Source organism: Chelonoidis abingdonii, chromosome 3 (genome assembly GCF_003597395.2).
Source record: "Chelonoidis abingdonii isolate Lonesome George chromosome 3, CheloAbing_2.0, whole genome shotgun sequence".
In the NCBI taxonomy this organism is placed as follows: domain Eukaryota; kingdom Metazoa; phylum Chordata; order Testudines; family Testudinidae; genus Chelonoidis; species Chelonoidis abingdonii.
In genome coordinates this window covers 169,768,422-169,795,545 of record NC_133771.1, presented here as the reverse complement: position 1 = coordinate 169,795,545, position 27,124 = coordinate 169,768,422, and the positions used below count along the sequence as shown (strand labels likewise).

The 27,124-nt window shown below is 45.8% G+C and overlaps 1 protein-coding gene across 1 annotated transcript in view; it reads left to right on the top strand.

Moving 5' to 3' along the window:
- VASH2 (vasohibin 2) overlaps positions 1-27,124 on the top strand; it is a 68,177-nt gene that overhangs the window by 12,505 nt on the left and 28,548 nt on the right. Inside the window, exons 3-5 of the mRNA XM_032769087.2 lie at positions 200-288; positions 5,224-5,280; positions 18,620-18,694. Of these exons, the coding sequence (XP_032624978.1) occupies positions 200-288; positions 5,224-5,280; positions 18,620-18,694 (221 nt within the window). The remainder of the gene's footprint in view (positions 1-199; positions 289-5,223; positions 5,281-18,619; positions 18,695-27,124) is intronic.

Below are 27,124 nucleotides of genomic sequence, written 5' to 3'. Positions count from 1 at the left end.
ATATAGTTCACGTTGTTGTAACCGAGATCAGAATCTGCACTATTTACATGGGGCTGATTGCTTTCATATGGGGTTTTCACTCTCGGGCCCTAAACTCTGAATTGTATCCCTTTAAGCGCCTGCCTTGAGAGCCGAATTGTTCTAGCTGCTGTGCTGGAAGCAATAACCTATATCATCTTTTTATCCTTTTTGTTTTCAGCCTTCAGTGCCACCAGTGCCAAACTACAGGCTCTCCATGTCTATCCCAGAATGGCTTCAAGCAATACAGAATTACATGAAGATGCTGCAGTATCCTTCTTGAGTTTGGCCCTAGGGTGGGTGGCACAGTCATTACACTCTGCACTGAACCCACGGCGTAACTTAAACACGAGGCTGCCGCAAAGGCAGAGGATAGTTCAGGAGGGAAAAAACTCCCACTCTGCGACCACGTGTGGAGATTTGTGACACCACCTAAGTGTCGAGTTCCTCATTCTGGTCTTCAGGGCAACACAATTAGCTCTAAGTGACACTGAGCAGAATTTAACTGAAGTGCCAACTCTATATATGAATAGGAATGTTCAGAACAACCTCATAAGCCAATTTCAAAATGATCAGCATTCACGGCGCCTGGAGTAATATATCCCAGCCTCTCCTTATAGCTCACTTTCAGTTTGCATTGCCACTATCCACCCCTTTCCCAATCTAGCTGCAGCCTGTGATTACAGCGTTTTTCCCCTCCAGGCTGAATCTGACCCTCACCTTCTCAGCCACAGCTAACACTTTTCACTGAGGGAGGGATTTGGCTTCCCCTGGGCCAGGAGGTGGGCTGCACTTGCTCAGCTACCTGGGGGTGGGCTCCAGAGGGGCATGCAAGAGGCCGCCTCCTCCCCTCAACTTGAGCCACTGCTCACAGACGGAGTCCCCTGCTGCATTTCTGCTTGGGGACTTTTGCTGCTGCTCACCCCACCGGGAAGCAAAGTGCTGGGAATGGAGATGGAGACCTGGTCTTGACCTCTCCAAACCAGCCCCCCCGAGTGAGGCCCGCACGTCTGTGAGCATGCCCTGCAGTAGAGCTTGATGCTTAGAGGAGAGCCACTTCTCAGTTTCTTGGCTTTTATGGATTTAATCAGAACCTTACATGCATTTCTTCCCCTTCTCTCCCCACCACTGAACATTGATCGTGTTTCCGTGGCACATGGGCAGAGTGATGGAATGAGCAGTCATTGGCCAGAATATTTACTCCTGGGGGAATTCTGCACATGCTTAGAATTTGTCCCCTGCAGATTTCTGTGCTTCCACACAGAAAATTGACTTTCTGATGAGGAAGCAAAGGGAAGCCACAAGTGATCATGCGACCCTCCCCAGCAGTATGTTTCGGGTGCTCAGGGTGCCAACAGAAAGGTAAATCACTGGGGAGCAGGAGGCAGGACTGAAGAAGATCCAGCTTGTGGCTCCTGGCTTGTGCTGGGTTCAGCTGTTAGTCCCAGATGGGAGGGAAGGATGGGACGACTTCTTCCCCTGCATGGCATCTGTCAGACCCACCCCCAGATATCTGTCCCAGCTGTAGAAAGCTATGCAAACTGCTCCCAGCCCTCCATGCTTCCTGCACTCATCATTCCTCAGCTGCAGGGGGAGGGATCCCTGTACGGGGAGGTGCTTCCCCATCTGCCCAACCCCCATTCATCCAGACTCCCTCAAACCCAGACCCTCCTGCCGAGCCTCAACCCCCTTGCACTCAGAACCCCCCTGATGAGCCCCACTCCCCCTGCAACTGGACCACCCCAACAAGCCACCCACATTGCCACCCTACTGAGCCCCAAGCAGCTGCATTTGGATCCCCACCCCAGAGCCTCACTCCCCCAGCATCCGGACACCCCCACCCCACTAAGCCCTCCACACCCAGATTTCCCCACACAGAGCCCTTTCAACCCACCTCTGGATGCCCCCACACTAAGCCCTCCACACTTGGATCTTGCCTTGCTGAGCCTGCGTGCCCATACCTGGGGCACTTGGCATGGAGGGATAGGGCCCTTGGATGTTTTTGGGGTAGGCCCAGTCCTTGCGCTTGTCAGGGTTGGGCACGGGTGGCAGGTTTGTAGAAATGTTGGTGGTGCCCAGAATCTGCCCCCCCCCAATCTCAGCCCCCCACCTGCCCAAAGCTCTGGGAGAGAGTTTGGGTGGGGGAGGAGGTCTGGGGTGGAGGAAGGGTGCAGGCACTGGAAGGGAGTTTGGGGATAGGAAGGGGTGTGGAGGGAGGGGGTACAGGCTCGGGGAGGGAGGAGGTGCAGGGGTGGGGCTGGGGGTGAGAGGTTTGGAGTGTGGGAGCGGGCTCAGGGCTATGGCAGAGAGTTGGGTGTGGGGTGAGGGCTGTAGGGTGGGACTGGGGATGAGGGGTTTATGATGCAAGAGGGGGCTCAGGGCTATGGCAGAGGGTTGGGGTGCAGGGGGGATGAGGGGTTTGGGGTGTGGGAGGGGCTCAGGGTGAGGGTAGGGGTGGGTGTCTCTGGACGGGGCAGTCAGGGAGCAGGGGGTGTGGATGGGGCATGGGAGTCCCAGAGTCTGTTGAGGGCTATGGCAGAGGGTTGGGGTGCAGGGGGGATGAGGGCTGGGGCTGGGGATGAGGGGTTTGGGGTGTGGGAGGGGCTCAGGGTGAGGGTAGGGGCAGGTGTCTCTGGACGGGGCAGTCAGGGAGCAGGGGGTGTGGATGGGGCATGGGAGTCCCAGAGTCTGTTGAGGGAGTGGATAAGGGCTATGGCAGAGGGTTGGGGTGCAGGGGGGATGAGGGCTGGGGCTGGGGATGAGGGGTTTGGGGTGTGGAAGGGGCTCAGGGTGAGGGTAGGGGTGTAGGGGGTGAGGGCTCTGGGGTGGGGCAGGGCTGAGGTGAGTTTGGGGTCCAGGCAGGCTGCTTTGGGACAGGGGTCAGAGAGGAGGACTCCCCCCAGCCCTTTCCCTGCCGGCAGCAGTGAGCTCTGGGGGAGGGGCCCCGTTTTCCTGCGCCCTCCAGCAGCACACTCACCCCCACCACTGTCACTGCATGTGCTCCTAGGGCCCCTTTCAGGTCCAGGAATCTCCCTTGCCTCTCCCATGGTGGGTGCCGGGGGGTGCTGCATGTGCCTCCTCCCTTGCTGTTGCCCCTGATTGTAGCTTCACTGGGGGTAGGGGATGGGGCTGCCTCCTTGCCCAGCATAGGGCAGGAGCAGTGATTGCGGGTGGCGGAGGGAGTGCTGTGCTGGTGAAGGGTCCCACTGGAAAAGAGAAGGGTCTGAGGGGGAAGGACAGGCTCAGAGTCAGTCTGCCCTGGCAGTTGAGTTGAGGTCACTAGGACAGGCTTAACAAAGCCCAAACTGGGATGATTTAGTTGGGAATTGGTCCTGCTTTGAGCAGGGGGTTGGACTAGATGACCTCCTGAGGTCCCTTCCAACCCTGATATTCTATGACCCATGTGGCAGCAGTTGCTGCAGGGAGGCAAGCTGCATGGAAGAGGCAGGGACGCTCTGCTCTCTCCGGGACCCAGGGACGTGCATGGGGCCAACAAGGGGGACCTGGGGGGCACTTGGGGGGGGCGGCAGGTGGAGCCACCCGGCCCCAAACATTGGTGGAGCTGGGCCCCTGGGCTCTGAATATTGCTGGTGCCCAGGCACCACGTGGGTATATAACTTGCCACCCATGGGGTTGGGTGCAGCCTCATCTCCGGGGGGAGCTGCACAGTGTCTCCCACCTCTGTGCAGCCAGTGGCCGGTGCTACCCAGTACCATGCTGGAGCCTCCACATTTATTTGACAAATAAAATTTGCAGAATTTTAAAATATTGTGAGCAGAATTTTAATTTTTTTGGTGCAGAATGCCCTCAGGAGTAGATACTGAATTGGCCTCTTTCATCTTGCTCCATTTGGCAGTTATTTCTGCCCTCTTGTAACTTTTTTTGGGTCTTTATTGGACAGAAAAGCAGTGGAGATAGAAACAAAGGCGCATGAGGGGCTGGTGACCATTTGGAGGGAAAACAGGCAGTTGGAAGAGTATCCAAAAATAGCAGGAAGCTTGGTAGGCCAGGCAGAGCAGCAATAAAGATCAAAGCACCAGCAGCAGTTACAGCAACAGCTGAACCTGAGAGGGAGAGGCCTGGCTAACCTGTTGTTTAGAGAGCACATATATTGGGCTAGGTTTGGACCTGGAATTTCTTTACCTCTTGGTGCATGATTGCTACTCAGACACAGCGAGCTCTGTTAATGTGCATTAAAGGGGGGAACAGCCTGATGCAGACAGGAGGCTCTGTCACACTATGAAATGCATATGTAGGATTTTTAATTTTAAAAAGTAAACACCACTATACTTGGTAGGTGCTAGAGAGGGCCTAGAGAACTCAAAGTTTGGATCCAGACTTAAACACATTTCAAAGTCTGCTGAATTTCAAATGCAGGGTTTTGGTTTCTCATTGAGGGCTATCATGCCACTCTGTTTCACTCAGAATACTCTAAGTAAGGGCAATCCAGCTCAGACCTCAGGCTCTGTTTTGTCTGTAGGGCCTGATTTTCATAAGTGCTGAGCATTCGCAACTCCAGCTGAAGTCAGTGGGAGCTGCCGGTGCCCGGATATTCTGAAAATTCAGGCCACTGGTGCTGAGAGTCAGAGGTACATTCATTTAAAGGGTCCTGACATTTTGTTTTTCCACTAGCGCGCTGTGTGCTGTGAGCTTGTGGCTCATTCCCCACTGCATATTGTTAACAGATGTTCTCATTGTCTTGCTGTCACGGAGAATGACTTACTTCTGTGTATATTTGGAAATTATCAGCCACATGTTGCCTATAGGCAACCGTACATGAATAGCACGATTCTTTTTGCATGACAGAGAGGTTATGAGCATTCTTAAACAATGAATGAGGTGGACTGTTCTTTATTTCTCTTTTCCATTGTGATTCTTTCCTTCCCCCCATACTAACAGGAGAGAGATCTGAGATGGCCAGAAAATTAATAATGATCTCTTGCAGCATTTAATATTTGGATCAGCTTTAACAACCTCTTCACTTGTGTCTCTTCACAGTTGAGAAAATAGAATTAAGTTTTATTTCACATATATAGGATTTAATTTCTGCCGTGAGAGTTGGTGGCTTTTTAGTACCTGCTTTATGCTTCCAGGAGGAATTACGATTTGAGAGTGAAAAGAGACTTTCCATCACCTTGGTGAGCTTTATTGTTTTGTTGTCCGACTCTTTCTTAAAGTTACTTCACTTTAAATGACAAAATCCAGATACAATCACACAGGAACTCAGTTCTTTGAAATTAGAAAAACAAGACCTCTAAGTGGGTAAGTGGCATCTGCCTGCCTGCAGATTGGTTTGGTTCTCTTACATTCCTGAGGCTCTGAGATAGTCTAATGCTTTTCCTAGACACGTGTATACAGATCCTTAGCTGATATAAACCAACATAGCTCTGTTGAAGTCATCAGCTAAGGATCTGACCCATGGTTTCTCTCTCCTGTACTTCACTGTGTCTGTAATCATAAATGCCTGGCCCGAATACAGCTTGCAATTGAGACTGATGGCAGTTCTGGGCTGAATCTGGAATTGATTGAGAAGGTCCAGTACTCATGTCTGTGACTGCTTCCAGTCTGGGCCATTATGATGGAAGTCTTCCTTGCTTCCTACCTATATCCCTCCCCTCCTGCCCCGTTTATTGTCTACTCACACAGTATACCCCCCCCCCATCTGCCCCATGGCTTGTTTTCCTAGGTGGTGCTGCCCTGTTGACTTCACGTTCCTTCTGTAAGTTTGTATGTAAATGGATGTCTGTTGTGTTAGCTTTTATCTGACAGAGAGACAGGTGAATAAACAATCTGACAGGAAACCTGTTTCTCCACCTCTCCTGTGATACAGAATCTAAAAAACATATTTTCCGTATACTGTACGTACACTTCACAAGGGTATTAACAACCAGTGTGACCCTGGTTTTCATTTAAGACCAGACATGACGGTTTTGTTGAACCAGAATCTAGCAGAATCAGGATATTCCTATAACCTGGTAATGGAGTGGGGGTGTCTAATGTCAGTCATTTCCTCTATTTACCCATTTATCTCTATCTTTTTTATAAAAGTTGGAAGCACTTTGATTTTTCTCATCGTTACCTTCCTGAAAGGGCTTTTCATAAAGTCTGTTAGGAGCTTCATTGATGTATAGAGCTTCGAAGAACACAGCTAAGAGCAGAGGTGCCCTCACGCTGTGACACCCCTGGTGTCACTTTGCCAGGAATAATGGGCTGCATCTCGTTTGCAAATAAACTTACATCACTAATGAAAAATATGAACTCAGCTGGTTACCTGCACAAAATTTTCTGTTACTCACACGTCCAGGGGCACCCACCTTTACCCAGTTCCTAGGGCTCAAGGTGTAACCCTCTTAATCTAGGCACCCACTCTTACCGTTCTGTGGGCTCAGGCATAACTTTACAGTCTAGTGTAGGGTACCCACCCTTACCCTGTTCTTAGAACTTAGAGTGCAATTTTCTGCTGATTTGCAGGACCTTTTACCAATGAAAGAGCCTTACACAGTAATATCTTTATCCTCTGTTTATTACCAATCACCAAAAACAGAATGCACATGCTACACATACAATGCTCACCACTCCCAAGAAGACAGATGATTTTTTTCCCTGCTGGCCAGTCAGGATCAGGTCCATCTGGGGGACTCCAGTTTCTGCACAGTGTCATTGGCAGAGTGTTGCAGTCTGGCAGCTCCGATGGGGCTATGTCCTGGAGCTAGTTCCCAAAGAACTTCCTTTGAACCCCCGTTTATACAGTGAAACACGAGTCCCACTTAGCTGTACCGTAACCAATTATTTTACTTAAGTTTTACTAACCAATCCTAACAAAATTCTCTAACCAATCATACCCCAACACCTTAATTAATTTACACCTAGCAAAATTAATTATGTAACAGACAGAAACGATCAAAGAACCAGACAGAGACCGACAAGCAATACGGAAGTGGGCACCATAATGACAAAACAATAAAGAAATGAGGGTTTCACAATCACAACTATTGATAAGTGGTTTCGAGCCAGGCAGGATGCTATCAAATGAAGTTTTCTTTAACCATCTTAAGCTCTGTTTCTTTATCTGGTGATAGTGGGTGCTATTAGGATGGGCTCTCCTTAACAGCCTGATATTACATTGTTGGAATGTATTTAGATGGAATGTCAGGATGTGACTTCCTGCTTCTCAGCCAATGGCTGCTGCTCTTTTGACTTGACTGTGGACGAAGGCCTTAGGCCTCACAGTATGGCTACAGCCTTATCCTTACAAGCCCACTGAAACGTTACTTGTACTGGTCCCTTTTCTGATGGATGAATAGAAATTGCTTGTTTGAAGGTCAACAGCAATAATAGCCTAGATCTGATCAGCTATTAGCTGTACTTTAGGGCCTGTGAGGTGCATTTGATCCTCTGGCCTTTTTGGGTACCCTAACTTAGGGCTTGTCTATGCTGGCAATTAACAGCGCTGCAACTTTTTGGCTCGAGTATGAAAAAACACCCCCTCCCCCCAATGTAGCAAGTTGCAGTGATGTAAAGTACCAGTGTAAACAGTGCCTCAGTGCTGGGAGCTATGCCCCTTGTGGAGGTGTCTTTTTAGGCACATTAAAGCACTGCCGCAGCAACACTTTAGCATTGCCAGTGTAGACTAGCCCCTACTATATATGGGGGGAGGGGGGGAAAATTCTGACAATTGTCATGCAGTTACAATAAGAACTATTGAAGCATCTAATGGATCAGATCTTGAGCTACCATAATCACTCTAGTGTTCTTTGATCTCAGTTAACCATTCAGGCCTGGAGGCATGGGAAGACTGATCGGCTTCATTCAGCTTGTTTGCAGGTTGTATGAAAATGTAATGCTTTCTCATGAAGGGCTCAGTTCTGTGAGACGCTGAGTGTCTCCAGCTGAGCACCCACATTTTACTTAATTGGATGCCCAGCGCCTCTCAAATGAGCAGCCTGAATTTCAGTGCTTGTATATGGATTTAGGGGCTTAACTTTAGATACCCAATTTTGAAAACATTGGGCACAGCCACTCTGTGCCTCAGTTTCCCCATACGTGAAACAGGAATAATACTGTAAATTGTTTTCAGGTACTCTAATGAACTGCACTGTATGGGCCAGCTCCACCAGTGGGGTAAATTGGCATAGCTCCATTAAAGTCAGTGGAGCTGCACAGATTTACAGTAGCTGAGGATCTGGCCCTTTAAGTACACACATTTTTCCATGCCTATTGCAGTGATTAAATAGGGGCTCTGTTGGGAAACCATTTCTTGCTCTGCAATTACTTAGCTATTGGCTGTAAAATGCCAGCTGGATTTATTTGTTTGTTCGTTTTAAACTGTTGGGGGGGAAAGGGGACAGGGAGAAGAAATCATTGGTCATCACTGTGTCTTCCAGCTGCCCTGTGCAGCTGTTCATGAAACCTGAAGCCAGGGTGCATAGGCCCCGATTGAGCAAACCATGTAAGGAGTGCATAAATCCATTCCTATTCAATAAACGCTGAAGTAGGTACTTGACTTCCAGCTCTCAATCACTGACTCTTTAAGCCTGTGCTTAATTGCTTTGCTGAATTGGGCCCTCACTCCAGCTGAAGACACTCAACACTTCTGTGAAGTGCCCAGAACTGTGCAGGGTCAAGCCCTAAGGCCTGGTCTACACTACGCGTTTAAATCGATTTAAAGAGCGTTAAATCGATTTAACGCTGTATCCATCCACACTACAACGCCCTTTATATCGATATAAAGGGCTTTTTAAATCGATTTCTGTACTCCTCCCCGACGAGAGGAGTAGCGCTAAATTTGATATTAACATATCGGATTACGGTTAGTGTGGATGGAAATCGACGTTATTGGCCTTCGGGCGGTATCCCACAGTGCACCACTGACCGCTCTGGACAGCAATCTGAACTCGGATGCAGCGGGCAGGTAAACAGGAAAAGCCCCGCGAACTTTTGAATTACATTTCCTGTTTGCCCAGCGTGGAGCTCTGATCAGCACGGGTGGCGATTGCAGTCCCAAATCCAAAAGAGCTCCAGCATGGACCGTACAGGAGATACTGGATCTGATCGCTTTATGGGGAGACAAAATCTGTTGTATCAGAGCTCCGTTACAGAAGACGAAATGCCAAAGTGTTTGAAAAAATCTCCAGGCTACACAGCGCTGCATGACAAGTGTAACGGAAAGCAAAGAATCAAATGGACGCTCATGGAGAGAGAGAGGGGGTACTGAGGACTCCAGCTATCCCACAGTCCATAGCAGTCTCTGAAAAGTTTTGCATTCTTGGCTGAACTCCAATGTCTGTAGGTTCAAACACTGTCTGGCGTGGTTCGGGAATAGCTCCTCAGTTTCTTCCCCCCCTCCCCCACGTGAAAGAAAAGGGAGAGAAATCATTTCTTGACTTCTTTCAGTGTCACCTATGTGTACTGAATGTGCTTGGTAGACGTGATGCTGCAGCAGTGAAGAGCAGTATCCGCTCCTTCCCCTCCCGGTGGTAGATCGGTGCAATAGGACTGGTAACTGTCCTCATGAACCCTTGAGTGCTCCAATGCTTTTTAACTGAATATGGGCGCCTGGGTAAGAACAGGAATGTATTCCTGGTCACTCCCAGTAGATAGGACAGAACAGCTAGTAACCGTCCTCATCATAGCACGGGGGGCTGAGCTTCAATCAGCCCCTCCCTTTCCTGTGTATAGAAAAGATTCTGTACTGCCTGGACTGTCATAGCAGCAGCATGCTGTGCTCCTCTCCCCCACCCGCTTAATGTCCTGCCTGGACTATCATCGCGCGGGAGGCTGCCTCCCCTCATTTTATGTCACTAATCAGTGTTTCTTATTCTGCATCTTTATTACTTCATGACACAAATGGGCAGGACACTGCCACGGTAGCCAGGAAGGTTGGGGGAAGGGAAGGCAACGGGTGGGGTTGTTGCAGGGGCATCCGCGGTGAATACTGACGGAGGAGCTGTGCTCTCTGAATACACTGGTCTCTAATACACTTGCCCCTTATTCTAGGCAGACTGACTCTATTTTTAGAACCATAAGGGAGGGATTGACTCGGGAGTCATCCCAATTTGCTTTTGCGTTGCGCCCCCGGCCGATTCAGCCAGGGCACTCATGATAGCAGCGGACAATACAGAGGGGGAAGAGATAACCGTCATTTCATGCCAGTTTACTCCGGCATAGACGGTCACAGAACAACTGGTAACCATCTCTGCTATCATGCAAAAGCAAGTGAATGCTGCTGTGTAGCGCTGGAGTATCGCCTCTCTGTCCGCGGCATCCAGTACACATACGGTTCCGGGAAAAAAAAGCTGAACGGGCTCCATGGTTGCCATGCTATGGCGCTGTAGGGCAATCCAGGAAAAATGGCACGAAAGGATTGGTCAGCTGAATGTTTTCCCAGAGGAAGAATGACTGACGACATTACCCAGAACCACCGCCGACAATAATGATTCAACCCAGAATTCCAAGGGGCGGGGGAGACTGCGGGAACTATGGGATAGCTACGGAAGAGCTACCCACAATGCAACGCTTCAGAAATCGACGTTAGCCTCGGACCATGGACGCACAACGTCGAATTACTGTGCCTAGTGTGGCCGCATGAAATCGAATTTATAATATCAGTTTTATAAAACCGATTTTAGCTAATTCGATATTATCCCGTAGTGTAGACGTGGCCTAATAAGTTTGTCTTTTAAATTGAAGGCCACTAGCCAAACAAGTTTTCCATTTTGTTGCCAACTCTGCCTGCTGTGATTGATGGATTATTTTCAGGGATACTTCCAGAGGCTTTACTGCTTAGTGCTTCTGTAGTGATTCATGTTGGCTGACACATTGAGTGCCACAAGTTTATTTTATTCCTGAAATGACAAAGTAGTATTGGGAAAAGCTTGCTGGGTGAGCTACTTTCATTAGCTATTGCTAGCTCTGCTTTTTTTAACTTTGTACATTTCTTTGGGATTTTCTCTCAAATTTTAATTGTGATCATGTCTTGCCTCTCCTCCCTCCATCGTACAGCTGAGTTTGAGTTTTTGGTTTAGGTCTTGGTTCAGAAGTTTCATGCCAGGATGAATTAAGTTTATTATTTACAAGATTTATTCTGGACACTTTTTTTTTCTTACAGTAATGCCTAGAGACCCCACCTGAGATCAGAACTGCATGGTATAAGCATATAGTAAGTCTCAATCTCTGCCTTGAAGAGCATACGATGCAGAGGTAACATCACTATCGTTAGGGTTGTGTTACAGAGTTGAGTTTTAAGAGGTGCTTTAAATCTTTGTTTCATGAAAGTCTCATTGAAATGGCAAAAACCAAGCCATGGAATCAAAGCTTTAAGCACAATCTGAATTTTTCATGGCGGTTCGATGAAAAACGAACTGATAGTAACAAACTGGAAAAGTCACCCTCTCAGAGTGCTAGTGAAAGGCTCATTACTTCCATTGTATTGATTGTGTGGCAATACAGAAGTCCATCTGGATGAGCAAGCGTACATATGGGGCTTAATCCAGCAGTGTGCCCTCAGTTTCCATTGACTCCTTTGGGAGTTGTACGTGTTCAACACCGCCACATTGGGCTCCTGACTTGTGCTTATGAAGATGATTTTTTTTTTTTTAATGATTCTATAATTGTGAAGGCTCTGGCCTAACAAAGGTTCTGTTGCTTCCTCTCCTCAAGAGACCAATGGGTGAGCTCAAATGTGTTGAGAAGCTACATACAAATGGAAGATCATATGAAATTTGTCTTGAAATAGCTCTGGTATTTGTTATGGAAACAGGGACTAGACACAGAAGGGATTTATTACCAGTATCAGTCTGATCCATGAGAGAATAAAAATTCAGAGCTCCAAGTAGGAAGGAGAGCATGAATTATCTGTTTGAGACACTTAATGTTGAGGGTGACAGGCTTGATAGGATGCAATATTTAAAAATGCAGTTAAGAATAACTCACTGTTGGCTAACAATTGGCAGCCTGCCAGCCAGACCCCTCAGGGTTTATCTAGACTAGAGACACTTTTCAAAAATGCCTAGGTGCCATTTTCAGAAGTGATAGGGCCCTCTATATTAGAAAGGTGTACTTCCTTAAGCAAGCTTTTTTAACTATAAATACTTTAAACTGGTACAGCTGTTGCCATATGGAAAGGGGAGGAACTGTACTGGTATGTCACCTTTAAGCCAATAAAACTGCATCTGTACTAGAATTCTTTACTAGTATAACAATTCATACCTCTAAAACTTAAGTGTAGACCAGGTCTATGTCACTTATATGCTAATGAAATTTTTTCTCTGGCATTTTTGGCTGTGTTGTAACTCATGTAGTTAACTCGATGGATTGGGAATCAATTGCTAATGCCAGTCTAAAACTCCAGAGTCTTTTGATCTAGGACACAAACATGACCCACAACAAGGAATAAATACTTGCAATTTTGTTATTGACTCTAGCTAACTGGTAATCAGTTAGCTTGAGTTACAACCCTACCAAAACCTCAGATCTGGACAGACTCCTTGAGTCAGATTCCAAGGGCTTGGAGAAATTGTAGTACAGGGGCTGATCTGCAGAAGGACCAGGTTGAATAATTCTGTGACTGGGAATATAATGGATAATTGATTAAAGAAGTGCTTAAAAAACCCCCAAACTGAAGTGTGACAGAAGGAGGCAGGTGAGAACTACTTACCCTAATAACAGAAGAGCAAGCCCTGTGTTAACATACCCTGCTTTCTAGGAACCCCAGTGGGACTGGAGAATTTGGCATATATTGTGTCCAGCCAATAGCCTGGAGAGAATATTTGAACATCTGTTTCTAATCTTGCAGATAGAGGAAAATGTACGGATGTACTGGTTTATTCAGACTGAAGCTAATGTACATTTTCCCATTAAAGCACCCCCATGTTATTGTCATGATTCTAGCAGTAGCTGCTCCAATTGCTGTAGTTGGATTCGAGCAGTTCACTTTCTTGTCTGTCATTGAGAATACTAAATTATTGCTGATTTAGTTTTCTCCAAAGAGTATACAGTCCCTGGGTGTTATATATGCAAGCAAAGTGCCCAGAAAGCTTAAATGGATATGCAGAGGACTGATAGAAATGCCCTTGTAGTGAGGTACTTTGAGAAACCTTGTGAAGTTCACATTTGGCAAAGCTATTGCTTAGCCATAGAAATACTCAGAGTAGGGGGAGAGTTCATGGACGTCAAACGTGCCAATACCTGGGGAGGAGTAGGGCCCTAATAGAAAACATAGGGCCTGATGCTGCATTCACATAGGGCCTGATCCAAAGTTATTAAAGTCAATTGAAGTCATTCTATTGACCTCAGTGGGCTTTGGATCAGACCTGTGACACCAGTAAGTTGACTTCAGTGAAGCTAGGCCAGATTCACACTAGTGCATCAGTGAAAAGAATCATCCATAAACTCTAGTAGAGGGGGTATGTCAAGACCCCTCAGACTCTACTTGATAAAAGTTTGACACTTAAGGCAAGTCTACACTACAGAATTAAGTTTACCTAAGTTATATTGACATACAGCCAGTGAGGTAATTAAATTGCTTTTGCACGTCCACACTATGCTCTTTTCCTTGTGCTAGCGATGTGCATTCTCACCAGGAGTGCTTGCACCGATTTACGTCTGTGTGGGGCCTTATGGGACAGCTTCTGAAAGGCAGCAACAGTTGATGTAAGCAACAAGCATCTACACTGACACACAGCGTCGCCTCCAGGCACCAGCGAAGGAAGCAGGTGCTTGGGGCGGCCAATACAAAGGGGCGGCACTCCGTCCGATATCGGGGCAGGATCTCTGGGTCTTCAGCGGGAATTCAGCGGCGGGTCCTTCTCTTCCATTTTGAGCTGCCACCAAAGAGAGAGGGAGTGAAGGACCCACTGCCGAATTGCCACAGAAGAATGAAGCGGCGCGGTTGTGCTGCTGCCGAAGTGCTGCCAGTCAGCGTTGGTTTTTTTTGTGCTGCTTGGGGCGGCAGAAAAGCTGGAGCCAGCCCTTCTGGCACAGCGTCAATCTAACTACATTGACCAGTGCTTTGCCTCTCACGGAGGTAGAGTTACTATTAGGTTGGTGTAGTAGGTGAGTTACATTGGTGGGAGCTACATTTTAGTGTAGATGCTTACAGAGTTGGGTCACCGTAAGCTGCCTTACATTAACTTAACTCTGTAGTGTAGACCAGGCCTCTGTAAATTTTACTTTTGCCAGTTAGATGTAAGCCTTTATGTGACATGGGTATAGTGCACTGATTTAAAAAAAAAAAAAAAAAATAAGCAACTCCTGTGGAAATTTTATAAGCACTCTTGCTTTAGTGGAAATTCCAAGATTCCTAAGAGGTACCATTAACACACTATTTTCTTTTTGTATGTATGGCAAAGGAGTTAATCCAGATGGGCACACTCATATTTTATGGTCCTGAAGCAATTTACGGTAGAAGGAAATATTGCCCATTGAAACAGTGCTAGGTATACAGCAAAAGGAAAAAGACTCCTGATTAGAACAGCCAACTGAACTGGTTACATATATTAGGGTTAGGAGTGGCTGTGCTTGAGGGGGAAAAGACTGACTGACTGTGCAGGTTTGGGGGTGATGGCCAAATTGTACACTCCAGCAAGGAGAGAAGTTGCGTGATGTTTAAGGCCATTTAAGTTTAGACTCCTCCTTTGACTGGCTGGGGGCTGAGGGCCTGATCCAAAGCCTATTGAAGGCAGTGGAAAGGCCCATTGGGTCAGACCTTGCGTAACTGTGCTATGCAGTCACAGGAAGGACAAACGAGGGTCTCACAGATGGCAAGAGGAGATGCTTTTGACACTGACTTTTGGATACAGTAGAGGATTATGAGTAGTAAGTCCAATAGGAAGACTTCCAATAATCAAAACAAATGTAGTTTAATGGCCTGATCCCAATGCTGCTAAAGGCAACAAAAGACTGTCCTTGACCTCTGTGGGGACTAGACTGGATCCTATTTTAATACCACTGTGTTCTAGATTAATTTCTAATTATGAGATTATTCCCCCCTCCGATAAATTACAAATGCAAATTCAAATCAAATGTACCCCCCCCCCCAGTCTCAACAAGGCCTTTTGGAAAAAAAAATATTCTTTTGCACAGCTATGTGAGTGACAGCTGTGGAGACTGAAGTCCTTGAGGCCTGGCCCAGGAAGCACCAGGGCAAGCTTCACCATTGTACCGGCTTGTCTCAACCTTGACCTGGAGGGGCCATCTTTAGTGGAGGCTGGGCAGTTGCCTGTCCAGTCAGTTCTTGGTCTCGGACACTGTAAGCAATGATATGCATTATGATGGTTTCCCATGATGTCTACTGTGAATTAAACTGTGTAGCCAACTCATTCCCTGTATGTCCGTGAACAGCCATCAGATGATCACCGGTAACTTTTTGTTGGTCACTAGTGCCCTAGCTTAGTTCCATACTGGTAAGGTGACCAGATGTCCCGATTTTATAGGGACAGTCCCGATATTTGGGGCTTTTTTTTAATATGGGCTCCTATTACCCCCTGTCCTGATTTTTCACGCTTGCTGTCTGGTCAACGTACACTGGTGCTCTAATGGTGAAAGGCTCTGAATCCTATTCTAATTCCTATTGTTAGGGACTACTACTGTTCTAGAACACTAATACAAAAAATAGGAGGGACGATCCTGCTTCCATTGAATGGGAATTCTGCCACTGACTTTGATGAGAGGCAGACCGCTATCGTACGTGGTGGGTTGTGCCCCAATAGACCGTGTGTCTGTCTTTAAGCCAGCAGAATGCTTCATGTTGAATTTCAATCTGTTTTAATGTATCTTGGAGAGCTGTGATGCATGAACTCATTTGTCTTGAATTGTAAACAGAACATACATTTAATGTAACTTTTGTAACAGTGATAAACAATATGAATGTTGCCATGACAGATAAGTCGCTGCTAATTTGGCAACTTGTTTATGCCAGTTGGTTTGCAAAGGCTTCCTGGCAATGGAGACATTAATATTCTATCCACACTGACTTCTTCTGGAACTGGTGATAATTATGAAATTATAACAGTAGTTAACAAGGGACCTGATGCCGCAGCCAGTGGAGAGCTGCAACAATTGGCTCAATATATGCAGTGTCTAATCTTGTTTGACTTCTCTGCCACTGGTATCTGTTTTTGTACTGTACGTGTGCTCAGTGCTGTATGGAGCAGAGGGGAAGATTGTTCAAAGGAGAACATTTGGTGTGGTGTGTGCCTGAAATGTCCAGATTTCAAAGCTATCCTGTTTCTCCCTCTAGAAGTCTGTAAAACTCTTACTTAATAGTGCTTTGTGATATATTTGGGGCTGGCTGTGCTTGAGGCGAGTTACACGTGTGGCAACTTCCTACCTGAGAGATACGCTGTCTCTGTGACTTCAGAGTCCTAGGTACTTCCTTTCCTGGCTAAAATGTGATTGTGCTGCTTGTTACTCTGACTTAGCACTGGGAGAGTGACTAGGATTCTGTTAAGTATCAGAGGGGTAGCCGTGTTAGTCTGGATCTGTAAAAGCAGCAGAGAGTCCTGTGGCACCTTATAGACTAACAGACGTATTGGAGCATGAGCTTTCATGGGTGAATACCCACTTCGTCGGATGCATGTAGGGTTCTGTTCTGCACCATCAGCCGAATTGTTACTGAATTCCAGTGGCTGGCAGCAGTCCTCAGGACGGGATTTTAAATCCAAGCGTTTGTGACTCTGCTGGCAGGTAGTTCTCAACTTAGATGCTGCTGCAGCAGGAGATACAAACGCTTACTTGAAAATGTACCAGCTTTTCCTAATCAAAGCAGAGCTGTTGTCTTGTCAATAATAGTTGATCACTGGCATTTGTTTTTAAATCAAAATGTCATGCACCTCTGTGGTGGTGTAGAGAAATAATAATATATTCTGTTGCGTTTGGTCCATTTGCATATTACCGTAGCAACCTAGAGTCCTATGCCCGTCATAAGCAGTTAATGAGCACAGTTCCCTATCACGAATAGTTACGGCTACGTCTTTCATACCGCCGTATCGGCGGGATAAGCATCGATTGTCGGGGCATCGATATTATTGCGTCTCAATACTAGACGTGAATAATCGCTCCCGAACGCGCTACTATTATGCGATTCCAGAACTCCTCCACTCCGAAACGGAGTTGCGGAGTTGACATGGGAGCCAGGATCGATCCCGCACTGTGAGGAGGTGAGATATTCGATCTTAGATACTTCAACTTCAGCTACTTTATTCCGTAGCTACGTTCTGCATACTGAGCGTCAATTTCCCCTTATTTAAGCTTTCTCCACAATCTCTTACCATTGACGCCAAAACTGGGTTAGCTATGCATGAACCTCCGCTTATTTACCTGCTTAGGATTACTATATCTTGTGCCACCAGTAGAGAGAATGGACAGCGCCTTGCCTCGCTCTGGTCCCCCCAACTTTCCCTGGAGGACCCGAGACCCAGAAGCTCTGACTACCGGTGCAAGGGGAATACCCACGCACCGTCCCCCGCTCCTTCTCCACCCAGACTTTCCTCTCGGCGTCTAGACCTGAGAGTACTGAGTTGAATCTCATACACACAATACCGAGAAGGCATATCTCCGCGATTGCCACAAGAGACAACCCCATACAAGGAAACAGAATGATTCTATCTCTCTTCCCCTCCCAATTCCTGGTGCTGCAGAGCTTATCCTCCGTTAATCTAACACAAAGAGAATTCCTCCCCTGTTCCTTAGCCTACCAGAGAAGAATAACTCAACAAGTCTTACAAAGAAGAACTTTCATATTAAAAAAGAAAGAAAAAAGACATAAGATGTCATCTCTGCATCGAGTGACAATAGCAAGGGCTATTGCTTGAAAGAAAATATGAAATAAACAGTCTTATTCACAAGATATGCCATTAGTTGAAACTTCAGCAAGCTGCACACATGGTACCCCCGCAAACAACAAAAAAGGCGTCATCTATTTTTTTCTACCATGTGACTTACAATTGGAAACAGAAGATAGAAAGAACCTTCTCATAGCTGAGAGACAGACAAAAGACACAGACCCAAGACAAAGAAGACCCACAAAATTCCCTCCCTTAAGCTTTTAAAAAAATCCGGTTTCCTGATTGGTCCTCTTGTCAGGTGTTTGGTTCTCTTTGTTAACCCTTTACAGGTAAAAGAAACATTAACCTTTAGCTATCTGTTTATGACACCCCTGTAGTGTAGACCAGCCCTAAGGCTCAGATTCTGATGCCCTTATCCATGCTGGGTAGATCCTTTCTCCTTGATTAGTCTCATTGATTTCCGCTGGCGCATGGTACTACTGAATGTGAGGGATGGGCTCAGAATCTATCCCTAAATAAGGAAAATAGCAAAAGCCATTACTTAAGGGTGACCCTTCTGAGACATCTGAGTTCTTCAATACATCTGCTGCCACTCAGTCCTGGCTACCTGTAGATTAAGGCCTGTTTTTTATCCTCTTCCACTGTAAACTAGGAGTGATTCTATAGGAATCAGTGGAGTTACAGCCATGTGAATGTGGTTTGAGAGGAGAATTGGACTCAATAAGACCAGAGGGATTTGGCCCCTACTAAGGTAAGAGGAACCTTTAATTTTTGTTAACTATTTTCACTAAAAGGACTGAAAGTTTTTTCTATCCTAGGTTAATGGAGACAGCAAGAGAAATGACCAGGGAATCCTTACCTATCAAATGCCTTGAAGCAGTTATCCTGGGGATGTATCCTTTTCTCCATGTGCAGTTTGTTCCAACGGAAATATATTAATTAGTATTTAAGTGGTTACCTGCACTTTAGGGATGCAGTATGACAGCCCCTGTGGAAGGTGAGTTAAGGGGCTCCATGTGTCTAAGTGATTTTCAATGATTTATTGAATAAATGAATCCTCCTTATTAGGAACTCAGCGTGGTACTAGGGTCTGATCTTCTAGTGTAAATCAGCATAATCCTATTAAAGTCAACTCCATTGACTTTGACATCTGTTTATACCATCTGAGAATCTGACCCTAAATGCCTAGATAAATAGCTGTCTAGTTCGGCTCTTAAACCCTTCCATAGCCATCCTGGGCAAATCATTAACAGCCTCTTAACTGAGTTTGAAATTCAGGCCTGTACTATCTAGGTTTCTATAACATATGCCCAACACAGTACTATCTGAGTCTTGATGCCTTTTGTCACTGATCCTCTGTAATTGTGCTGTGTACAGAACTAAGCATGTGCACGTTGTAATGTAGCTAAACCTTTAAACTACTGTAAAGTAATGCTCTGGTTCTTATTCAAACCCAGAAAAGCAAAGGATGTTCAGCTTTCAGGCTGAGACTCTCTTCCTTGTACCGGTACCAGTGAATTAACCTGCGTTGTCCTAAGGTTCTGTGGTAGCACAAGACTGGGCTACGTGTGCTACTGCATACCATGTGTGTTCTGATCCTGCGCCCCTGGAAGTTCAGTGACAGAACATTGAGGGCCCTAAATGCAAAAGGGTGGGGCTGTCAAGTGAGCTTAAAAAAATTAATCGGGCAATTATTTATTTAAATGAATGATATTCTATAATTATTTTTGGAGGTTTTCTACGTTTTCAAATATATTGATTTCAGTTACAACACAGACTACAAAGTGTACAATGCTCACTTTATATCTTTATTATAAATATTTGCACTGTAAAAAAAGAGAGTATTTTTCAATTCACCTCATACAAGTACTGTAGTGCACTCTATCGTGAAAGTTGAACTTACTATATAGACTTGTAGGCTCTAAAGTTTTACATTGTCTTGTTTTTGAGTGCAGTTATGTAACCAAAAAAAATCTACATTTTAAGTTGCTCTGTCACTATTAAGAGATTGCACTACTGTATTTATATGAGGTGAACTGAAAAATACTATTTCTTTTGATTAGCATTTTACAGTGCAAATATTTGTAATATAAAGTGAGCACTGTACACTTTATATTCTGCGTAATAGAAATCAATATATTTGAAAATGTAGAAAAGCATCCAAAAATCTTTAATACATTTCAATTAGTATTCGATTGTTGAACAGTGAGATTAAAACTATGATTAATCGCGATTAATTTTGAGTTAATCGCGTGAGTTAACTGCAATTTAATCAACAGCTCTACAAAAGGGTGAGGTAAAATCTCTTGCTTTCTCCAGGAGACCTGTTTCATGACATCCGAAATGCTGATTCCATCATCTTTGCCTCTCCCATTCACCTTCCCCGCAACCAAAATAGAAGCTTCGTCTAGTGTCTTCTATGCAAGCTATCTGAGTGAGGGCCAGGATCTGCTCCCAGTCGCACCCAAACAGTCCCATTGAAACTGGGAGACGCAGGGCCAGAATCTTTACAACTTGATCTTCATTTGCAAAGATGTCTTTTAAAATTCTGGTGCTACATCTGAAAGGAATCACAGCCAACCATCTCCTTTGGATGGAGCTGACTTTGCCTGGCTAGTGGCTGTTGAGTCAGCGAAGTCCATGTTACAATGAACTGTTCTGACAGTGTAGTTTGGCTCATGAGTGGTCCCTTAAGTCTGCAATGCATTTGTGCTTAGTTAAAATTATAGGAAAGGGAAAAGAGACGTTGGGTTTAATTCTGATCTCATTCGTGCTAGCTTTACACCCATTTAACTCTGCTGACTTGAATGGAGTTGAATTTATACCTATAGGAAAGTTCAGAATTAGGCCTGCAGATGTTGGTTCTCTCTCTCTCCTGATGGTTTCTACCCTCTTGGTCATGAACAACCTTTCCGGCAGGTTTTAAATAGGGATGGGGAAGTGGCACATTTGGGTTTTCCTGGAATGTTGTTAAAGCCTTAGGGTGCCACGTGTAGGACAAAAATAACATCATTTCTGGTCATCTGATAGTATTTCACTTTCTGGATGGTAGAAGTATGAGGGCAGATCAGATCTTATGTTATTTTGGGTCCATAAAAGTGGAGAGACCATCCCCACACCTAAACCTCCCCCACCCTCCCACTGAAAATCAAAAGGACCACTACTAGTACAGTGACTATGCAGGTCTGGGAATCCTAGGCACGCTTAGGACATCAAACTGTGAGGGCCAAAGACTGACTCCAGGAACAAAAGTGATGATCTGTGATGCCTATAATCATGGTATTATGGTCCTATGCTATCCTATTACTTGCATTCCCATATGTTTGTGTGTATATACTTGCATGCATGCAGAATGCTTATGGACATGTCACCTAAATATGTTGCTAGGCCTGGTAGAAAAATTTCAGTTGAAATTTTTTGTCATAAAATTTGGTTCTCAAGGAAATGACCATTTTTGTGGGAGTTGTCTGCTTCCCTTGAAAACTTATTAACGTTTGGTCAGCAAACCGAGAGCCCTCAGATTGGAAACTTTTAGCAGTTTCTGGATAATTTTTTGGCAATTTTCAAGTTTTCAGGTTTTGGCTGAAATTTTTTCACTTTCCTACTGAAAAAGCACAGTGTGTTTTGTTTTGTTTTGTTTTTTTATGGAACATTTGAATAAAAACCGCTTTCCTCTTTGTTTCCCTAGAAAACCTCACTCATTTTCAAGATACCTGGAGTTGCTGCCGGGGAGAGTATGGACCCTCCTGTAGGAGCGCCTTGCTCTTGTAGACTTTGAACCCCCAGGAACTAGTAACCAGTCCAGGTGTCATGTGTATGGCTACATGTTCAAAACTCACCATCAAAATTTCTTGTGCAAAATGTGATGCCCTCAGTGCCTGTTTGTGAATGTAGTTGCTGGGGGCTGTGTAGGAGGCATGCTGAGTGAGCTGGAAATGTGCCAGAGGGTTCAGGCTCACTCGCCTCTGGCACCCAGCCTTGGAGGGGAGCAGAAGGTGCCTCCCCAGGCAGGCTTTCTCAGGCAGCCGCCCGCCAGCCAGCCACGCTGCAGAGTAGTGTGCCAGCGGCCAGAAGGGGCTAGTCCTGCCCTTTCTGCTCCTGTCCCTCAGCCCCTTCCACTCCCTGGCATTTGGGGATGTCCCCCCAGTGCGTCATCCAGCTCTGCCCTCACTCTGTCTCTTCCTCCCCCTCCCTCCCCGTGCCTCCTGCACACCGCTAAACAGCTGATTCTCAACAGGCAGGAGGTGCTGTGGGGAAGGAGGGGGGGGAGTTGATTGGCAGGAGATGCTGGGGGGACGGGAAGGAGGGGCCTGCCGGTGGGTGCTGAGCACCTACAATTTTTTTTCCTTGGTATGCTTCAGCCCCAAAGCGCACACATAGTCAGCGCCTATGGCTGGAAATGTATTTATGTAAAGGGTCTTGGCAAGGATAGTCTGTGGAGGCCCTTTCGGGATGAGCACTGGGGACCTGATCCAAAGTCCACTGATATCAGTGGGAGTCTTTTCATAGACTTCACTGGGCTTTAGATGAGGCCCTTGGTGTATTTTAGCTGTTTTGTCACAACCTCTGGATTGCCCCCAGACACTGTCCTCTCTGTGCAGGCAACAGTGAGTGTCAGCATCTGTGGCTTGGTTTCCACTTAGGAAACATTTATTTGTCATTCTCTCCTCCCTCCCCCCCGTGTCGCTCCCCCAAATGTCAAGATGATCTTTTCAAACATGGCTGAGCTGCATCCCTGACTTTTGCATCACCCTCCAGTTCCCTTCTCTGTCTGTGGAAATAAGATACTGGTTGTAACAACTTCTGTGTGCTGACAAGCTTCCTCGTTGCTTGGATACCAAAAAGGGCATAGACCAACACAGCAGCCCTCTGTGGGAGTCTTTAAGCTGAGACCTGCTAGTGCAGAGCAGATTAGGGAGATGTCACTTTAATCGGGCTCCTTGCCAGCTTGTACCATCAGCTTTTACTAAGACTTTTTTAACCACTTGTGTAATCCTCCTTCATGTCGAATTAGGTTTTACAGAACTTCCTTTCACACTAGATGTATTTGGGCAGGGGGAGGAGTTAGATACTGGTATTGCAGTGCCTGCATATGCCAAGAGAGCAGCTTTTCTGCGCTTAGCAGCGGCTCTCCCACATCCATGGCTATTAGATTCCTAGCAAACAGAGTTGGGGGAGGATCTATATAGGTCTCCTTGTCTATGCATCTAACTAACTGAACTACCTACTTAATTGAACCCATCTAACTATCTGCTTCCATGGCCTCACCCCATCATCACAGGCACAGCTGTGCAGGAATGAGCCCCCTAATGTGTTCTCTCTGCATTGTTCAGTCCAGGTTTAAATCCATAGAACAATGGAACTTCCACCACATCCACTGCGAGAAAGCATTAGAACTAGTTCTGTTCACGGATAGGAGTAATGGTGAAGGAGTCAAAGCTAACCAAAAAGTGCCAGGGGAACCTTTTCCACCCCAAATTCATCTTATTAAAACAGGTGCAGTAAAAAATCAGAAGGGGAGTGGAAGGTCACCTAGGAAATACTGTTGGAAAATCTTATGTGCAATACAGAGGATCAGATCCTCAATTGGTATAAATCACCTTATATAATCACTGGCTTCAAAGCACCTACCTTGATTTACACCAGCTGAGGATCTGGCTTAGAAAGTATATTTAAAGAAAAAGCAAAGCAGTTGTATGGGGAAAAGAGACCAGCATATAATCATGCTAGGAAGGTGAGAATTGAGGAGATTGAATGGCTTATTGTACCTGCCATCCATTTGATTAATGGATACCAGTTTCAAAGACACTTGCTACAGCTACCATCCTGGATCCCTGCATTTCTACCTGTCCTGCAAAGGATTTCCTGGCCTGCAGGGTGAATCCCATTGATTTATCACTGAGTTCTGTAAGAAAGATACTCCCTTACTGCAGGAAAACTGGACTGTTGGAAGATATTTCTACTTAATAGCTATGACCACTTGGAGAGCTAATAATAAATGCTGAGAAAAGGGAGCAAGAGGAATCTTTATCAACGGGCCTTCTGTGTAACTGAAAATCTCCTGGGAAGCTTGAATTCTAGTTGGACACTGAAAGTTGGGACTCTAGAAAGAGCAACATTGGCATGGCTGGTTTGAGAGGAGAGGCCCCCACCCATCTCCCCTTCCGCTATTTCAAGCCCTGCCTGTATTCCTTGGGAGCGATAGTTGTTGTACACAATGGTTATCATTAGAGAAGGACCGAGCCAAAACTCTGGATCCAAACACTTGGAGAAGATCAGGTCCAGATGTGAACTTTGTAGCTATCTGTTCCAGTAATAATGAGCTAGACCAAATCCCTGGATCTAAACATCCTTGGACTCTGAAGAACTTGGATCTGAATCCACCCTACGTTGCTTGGGGCCTCTCTGATTGTGTACAGCTGGCCATGTGAGGCCCTCTGCCTCTCTGATATTGCTAGCAGGTTCATGATGCTTTTGCAAGTAGCTTATCCATTTTTGCTGAAGCCTTAAACCTTCTCTGACAAACGTGTCAGGTTTAGTTCATCCTCTGCCACCTTGCTCCAAGTTAGCAGCCTCACTCTTGTCAGCCTAAATGAAGCCACCTCCTATTCTGTTTGCTCTTATCCCCTTAGCTTTTCTAGCTAAGGATGAGTGCAGTGCCTTGTGACATCTTCTCTTCCACAGCAGTGAGCACTCCAGGGGCCTTATGTTGCCGCTCCCCTAGCCTTGGGCAAGGCAAGAAAAGAGTATATGAGAGTCATATGAACTCCATGGCAGGCTGATCTTAAATTCAGCAATGTCCCTGGAGTCTGGGCTCTGATGTGTCAGGCTGGAGATATGTAAAATAATGGAAGATTTTAATGAATTAATTGTGAAAATCAATAGCATAATCAGTACAGCAGGGGCTTGCTAGTCATCTGACAGTAAATTCAATGTGATGCTCTCTCTGCTATTTCAGTTTTCATTCAGTAGGACATAGGATGTTTGTATTGAAAACACATAACTGCATCTAGGAGCAAATCTGGATATTCTGGCCATAGATACCAACTCCATATGTGCTCCAGAGCTGGACCATCCATGGGTGCTCAGCACTCACCAGCCACAGCTGTTTGGCAGCACCCTGATTTGCTAATTGCAGGTGCTAATTTGGTGGCTTGGGGGAGGGCGGAGACCAGTGAGTGGTGGGCGGGTGAGGGCCTTGGGGAGGGGTGGAGCAAGGGAGGGAAGAGGTGGAGCGAGAGCAGGGCCTTGGGGGAAGGGGCAGGGCCTTGGGGTGGAGCATCACCAGGGAAAACTGAAAGTCAGCGCCTGTGATTCTGGCGGCTGAGGAAGGAGCTGTTATGGCTTTTGGTACCTGGGAAGGTGCTGGAGATAATTTGGGGTCTGAGATAAGTGCCCCAAACTGAATGTTTCTAATAAAATCACCATCAGTGAAATAGTTAATCTAAACTGCCCTTCTTGTTTCTAGAGCTAATACTTGAGCTGAATGGGACAATTCACACCTTTCAGAGCTGCTGTTTTCAAGCTGTCTGCAGATTTAGGAAGACATTGCTCCACTTATTTATGCTCAGATCCATATTTTCAAGCTTTTCCTCTCAACTATAAGGACACAGTTTTGTTCTTGGTTTTGTTTTGTTTTCTCTCATGATGGCATAAATTCTGGATCTTGGATCTGATATTTTGGGTGTCTTGAACCCTATATTTATGCTGGGTTGAACCCAAAACCCAGAAATAAACACTTCCGAAGCCTTGAGAGAAACTCAGGTTCAGATCTGAACTTTGCAACTAGGCCATTTTGCTTGAAACAGACTCTATGGAAAGTCTCTACAGAAGTTACTTCTTTGTGCAGTTCCTTCATAGTCAGCTGAAAAGTCCTGGCCCTTTGATGAAGTGAATTTAACTTGCCGAGCATCTCATCCATTTTACTGTAAAAAAAATACTTTGATGCCAGCTGTTCCCCTAGTGTGCTTAAGGCTAGACAAGGTCAGCCCCCTGTTGTTGTCCATATCTCTTTTCCATGGAACAAATTCTCAAGTCCTTACTCAAGGAAAATCCCATGCAGGGAACTGACATCTGGGCAACCTTCCCTTCATGGAGCTTGGACTGGATCATTTCTTTGGCCGAGTGTGTGTGTGAGAGACTTGGAAAGCCTGCAGCTATATAGTGGCCCTTGGCATATCTTCGTAGTTTCTCCTGGGGCCCCTCCAGCTCCTAGCAGTTAGCTCTGGAGGAGAATTCCCTGCTGTCTCTGCAGCTGCTCCTGGTTGGAGGGAGGGGTTCATGCTGCATAAGGGGAAAGTGCTTAAATTAATGCTGATAGTCAGTAGATAGTGAGCCCAGCAAGCTGAGGGGAAGAAATGCAACCGAGCAGTCCTCTCCCACAGCTGTGAATCTTAACCTCTGCAGATGTCCGGTGGAGGAGCTTCCTGAAGGTCCACGAATTGGGGGTATGTTTCACTGAAAGCAGCAATCCTGTCTGTCCATCTCTGTTCCTCCCCAGGACTCCTAGGTGTTCGTTTCCCTCTCTCCCAAGTGGGCAGAAGGGGCAGTTTGTGCCTCAGTCTTTATTCAGTCCAAGCTTCTATTAAAGTCCATAGGAGTTTGGCCTAGGTACAAACTGGTTAAGGTCTTTGGGCCTTAGCTCAGTCCTACATGCTGTGTGTTGTTGGCTCTGTGTAAATTTGATTTTAGGCAGTAAATTGAGCTCATCTCACCATGGAAAGCCAGCTGCTGTCACACTGATATTGCCAGCTGCAAGTGCCCATTCCAGAAACTTTATTGTTGATGTACACAGCCCAGAGACAGCTTGACTTTGACACTGGAGTTGAGCCTACGCTGCTGGAACTCTGAAAAATCGTGTTCAGGTTAACAAACTGAGGAAAGTCGACCTGGAAGTCACTGTTGGAGAATAAATAAGGAATGTCAAGGAGAGTGGTTTAAAGTTTGTCTTCTGACCTGAAACTACTTTTGGTATGTTTCAGGGTAATCATAGAGCAGCTATTGGTGGGGATAGGGCGGGAAGGTACTTTACTTCTGCCAGGACTCTTGTGAACATGGCATTGTGTTCCAATTCTGATTATTTTTTTTAAAGCTGTTGTTGCATCGGTGGTGCATGGTGTTGGTAAAAATTAATGGCTACTATCTGTTTCTACTGCAAATATGTGAAAACAGGTATGTGACGCCTGGATTTTTAACATACAACTGGCTGAGATCCATCAGCTTGAGTACTTCTGTCTAATTTAAAAGCCATGATCATGCTGTCAGTGAACTGATCATGACTGTTCCATTGATAATGAAGTGGGTTTGGAATGCAGTGTCAATAA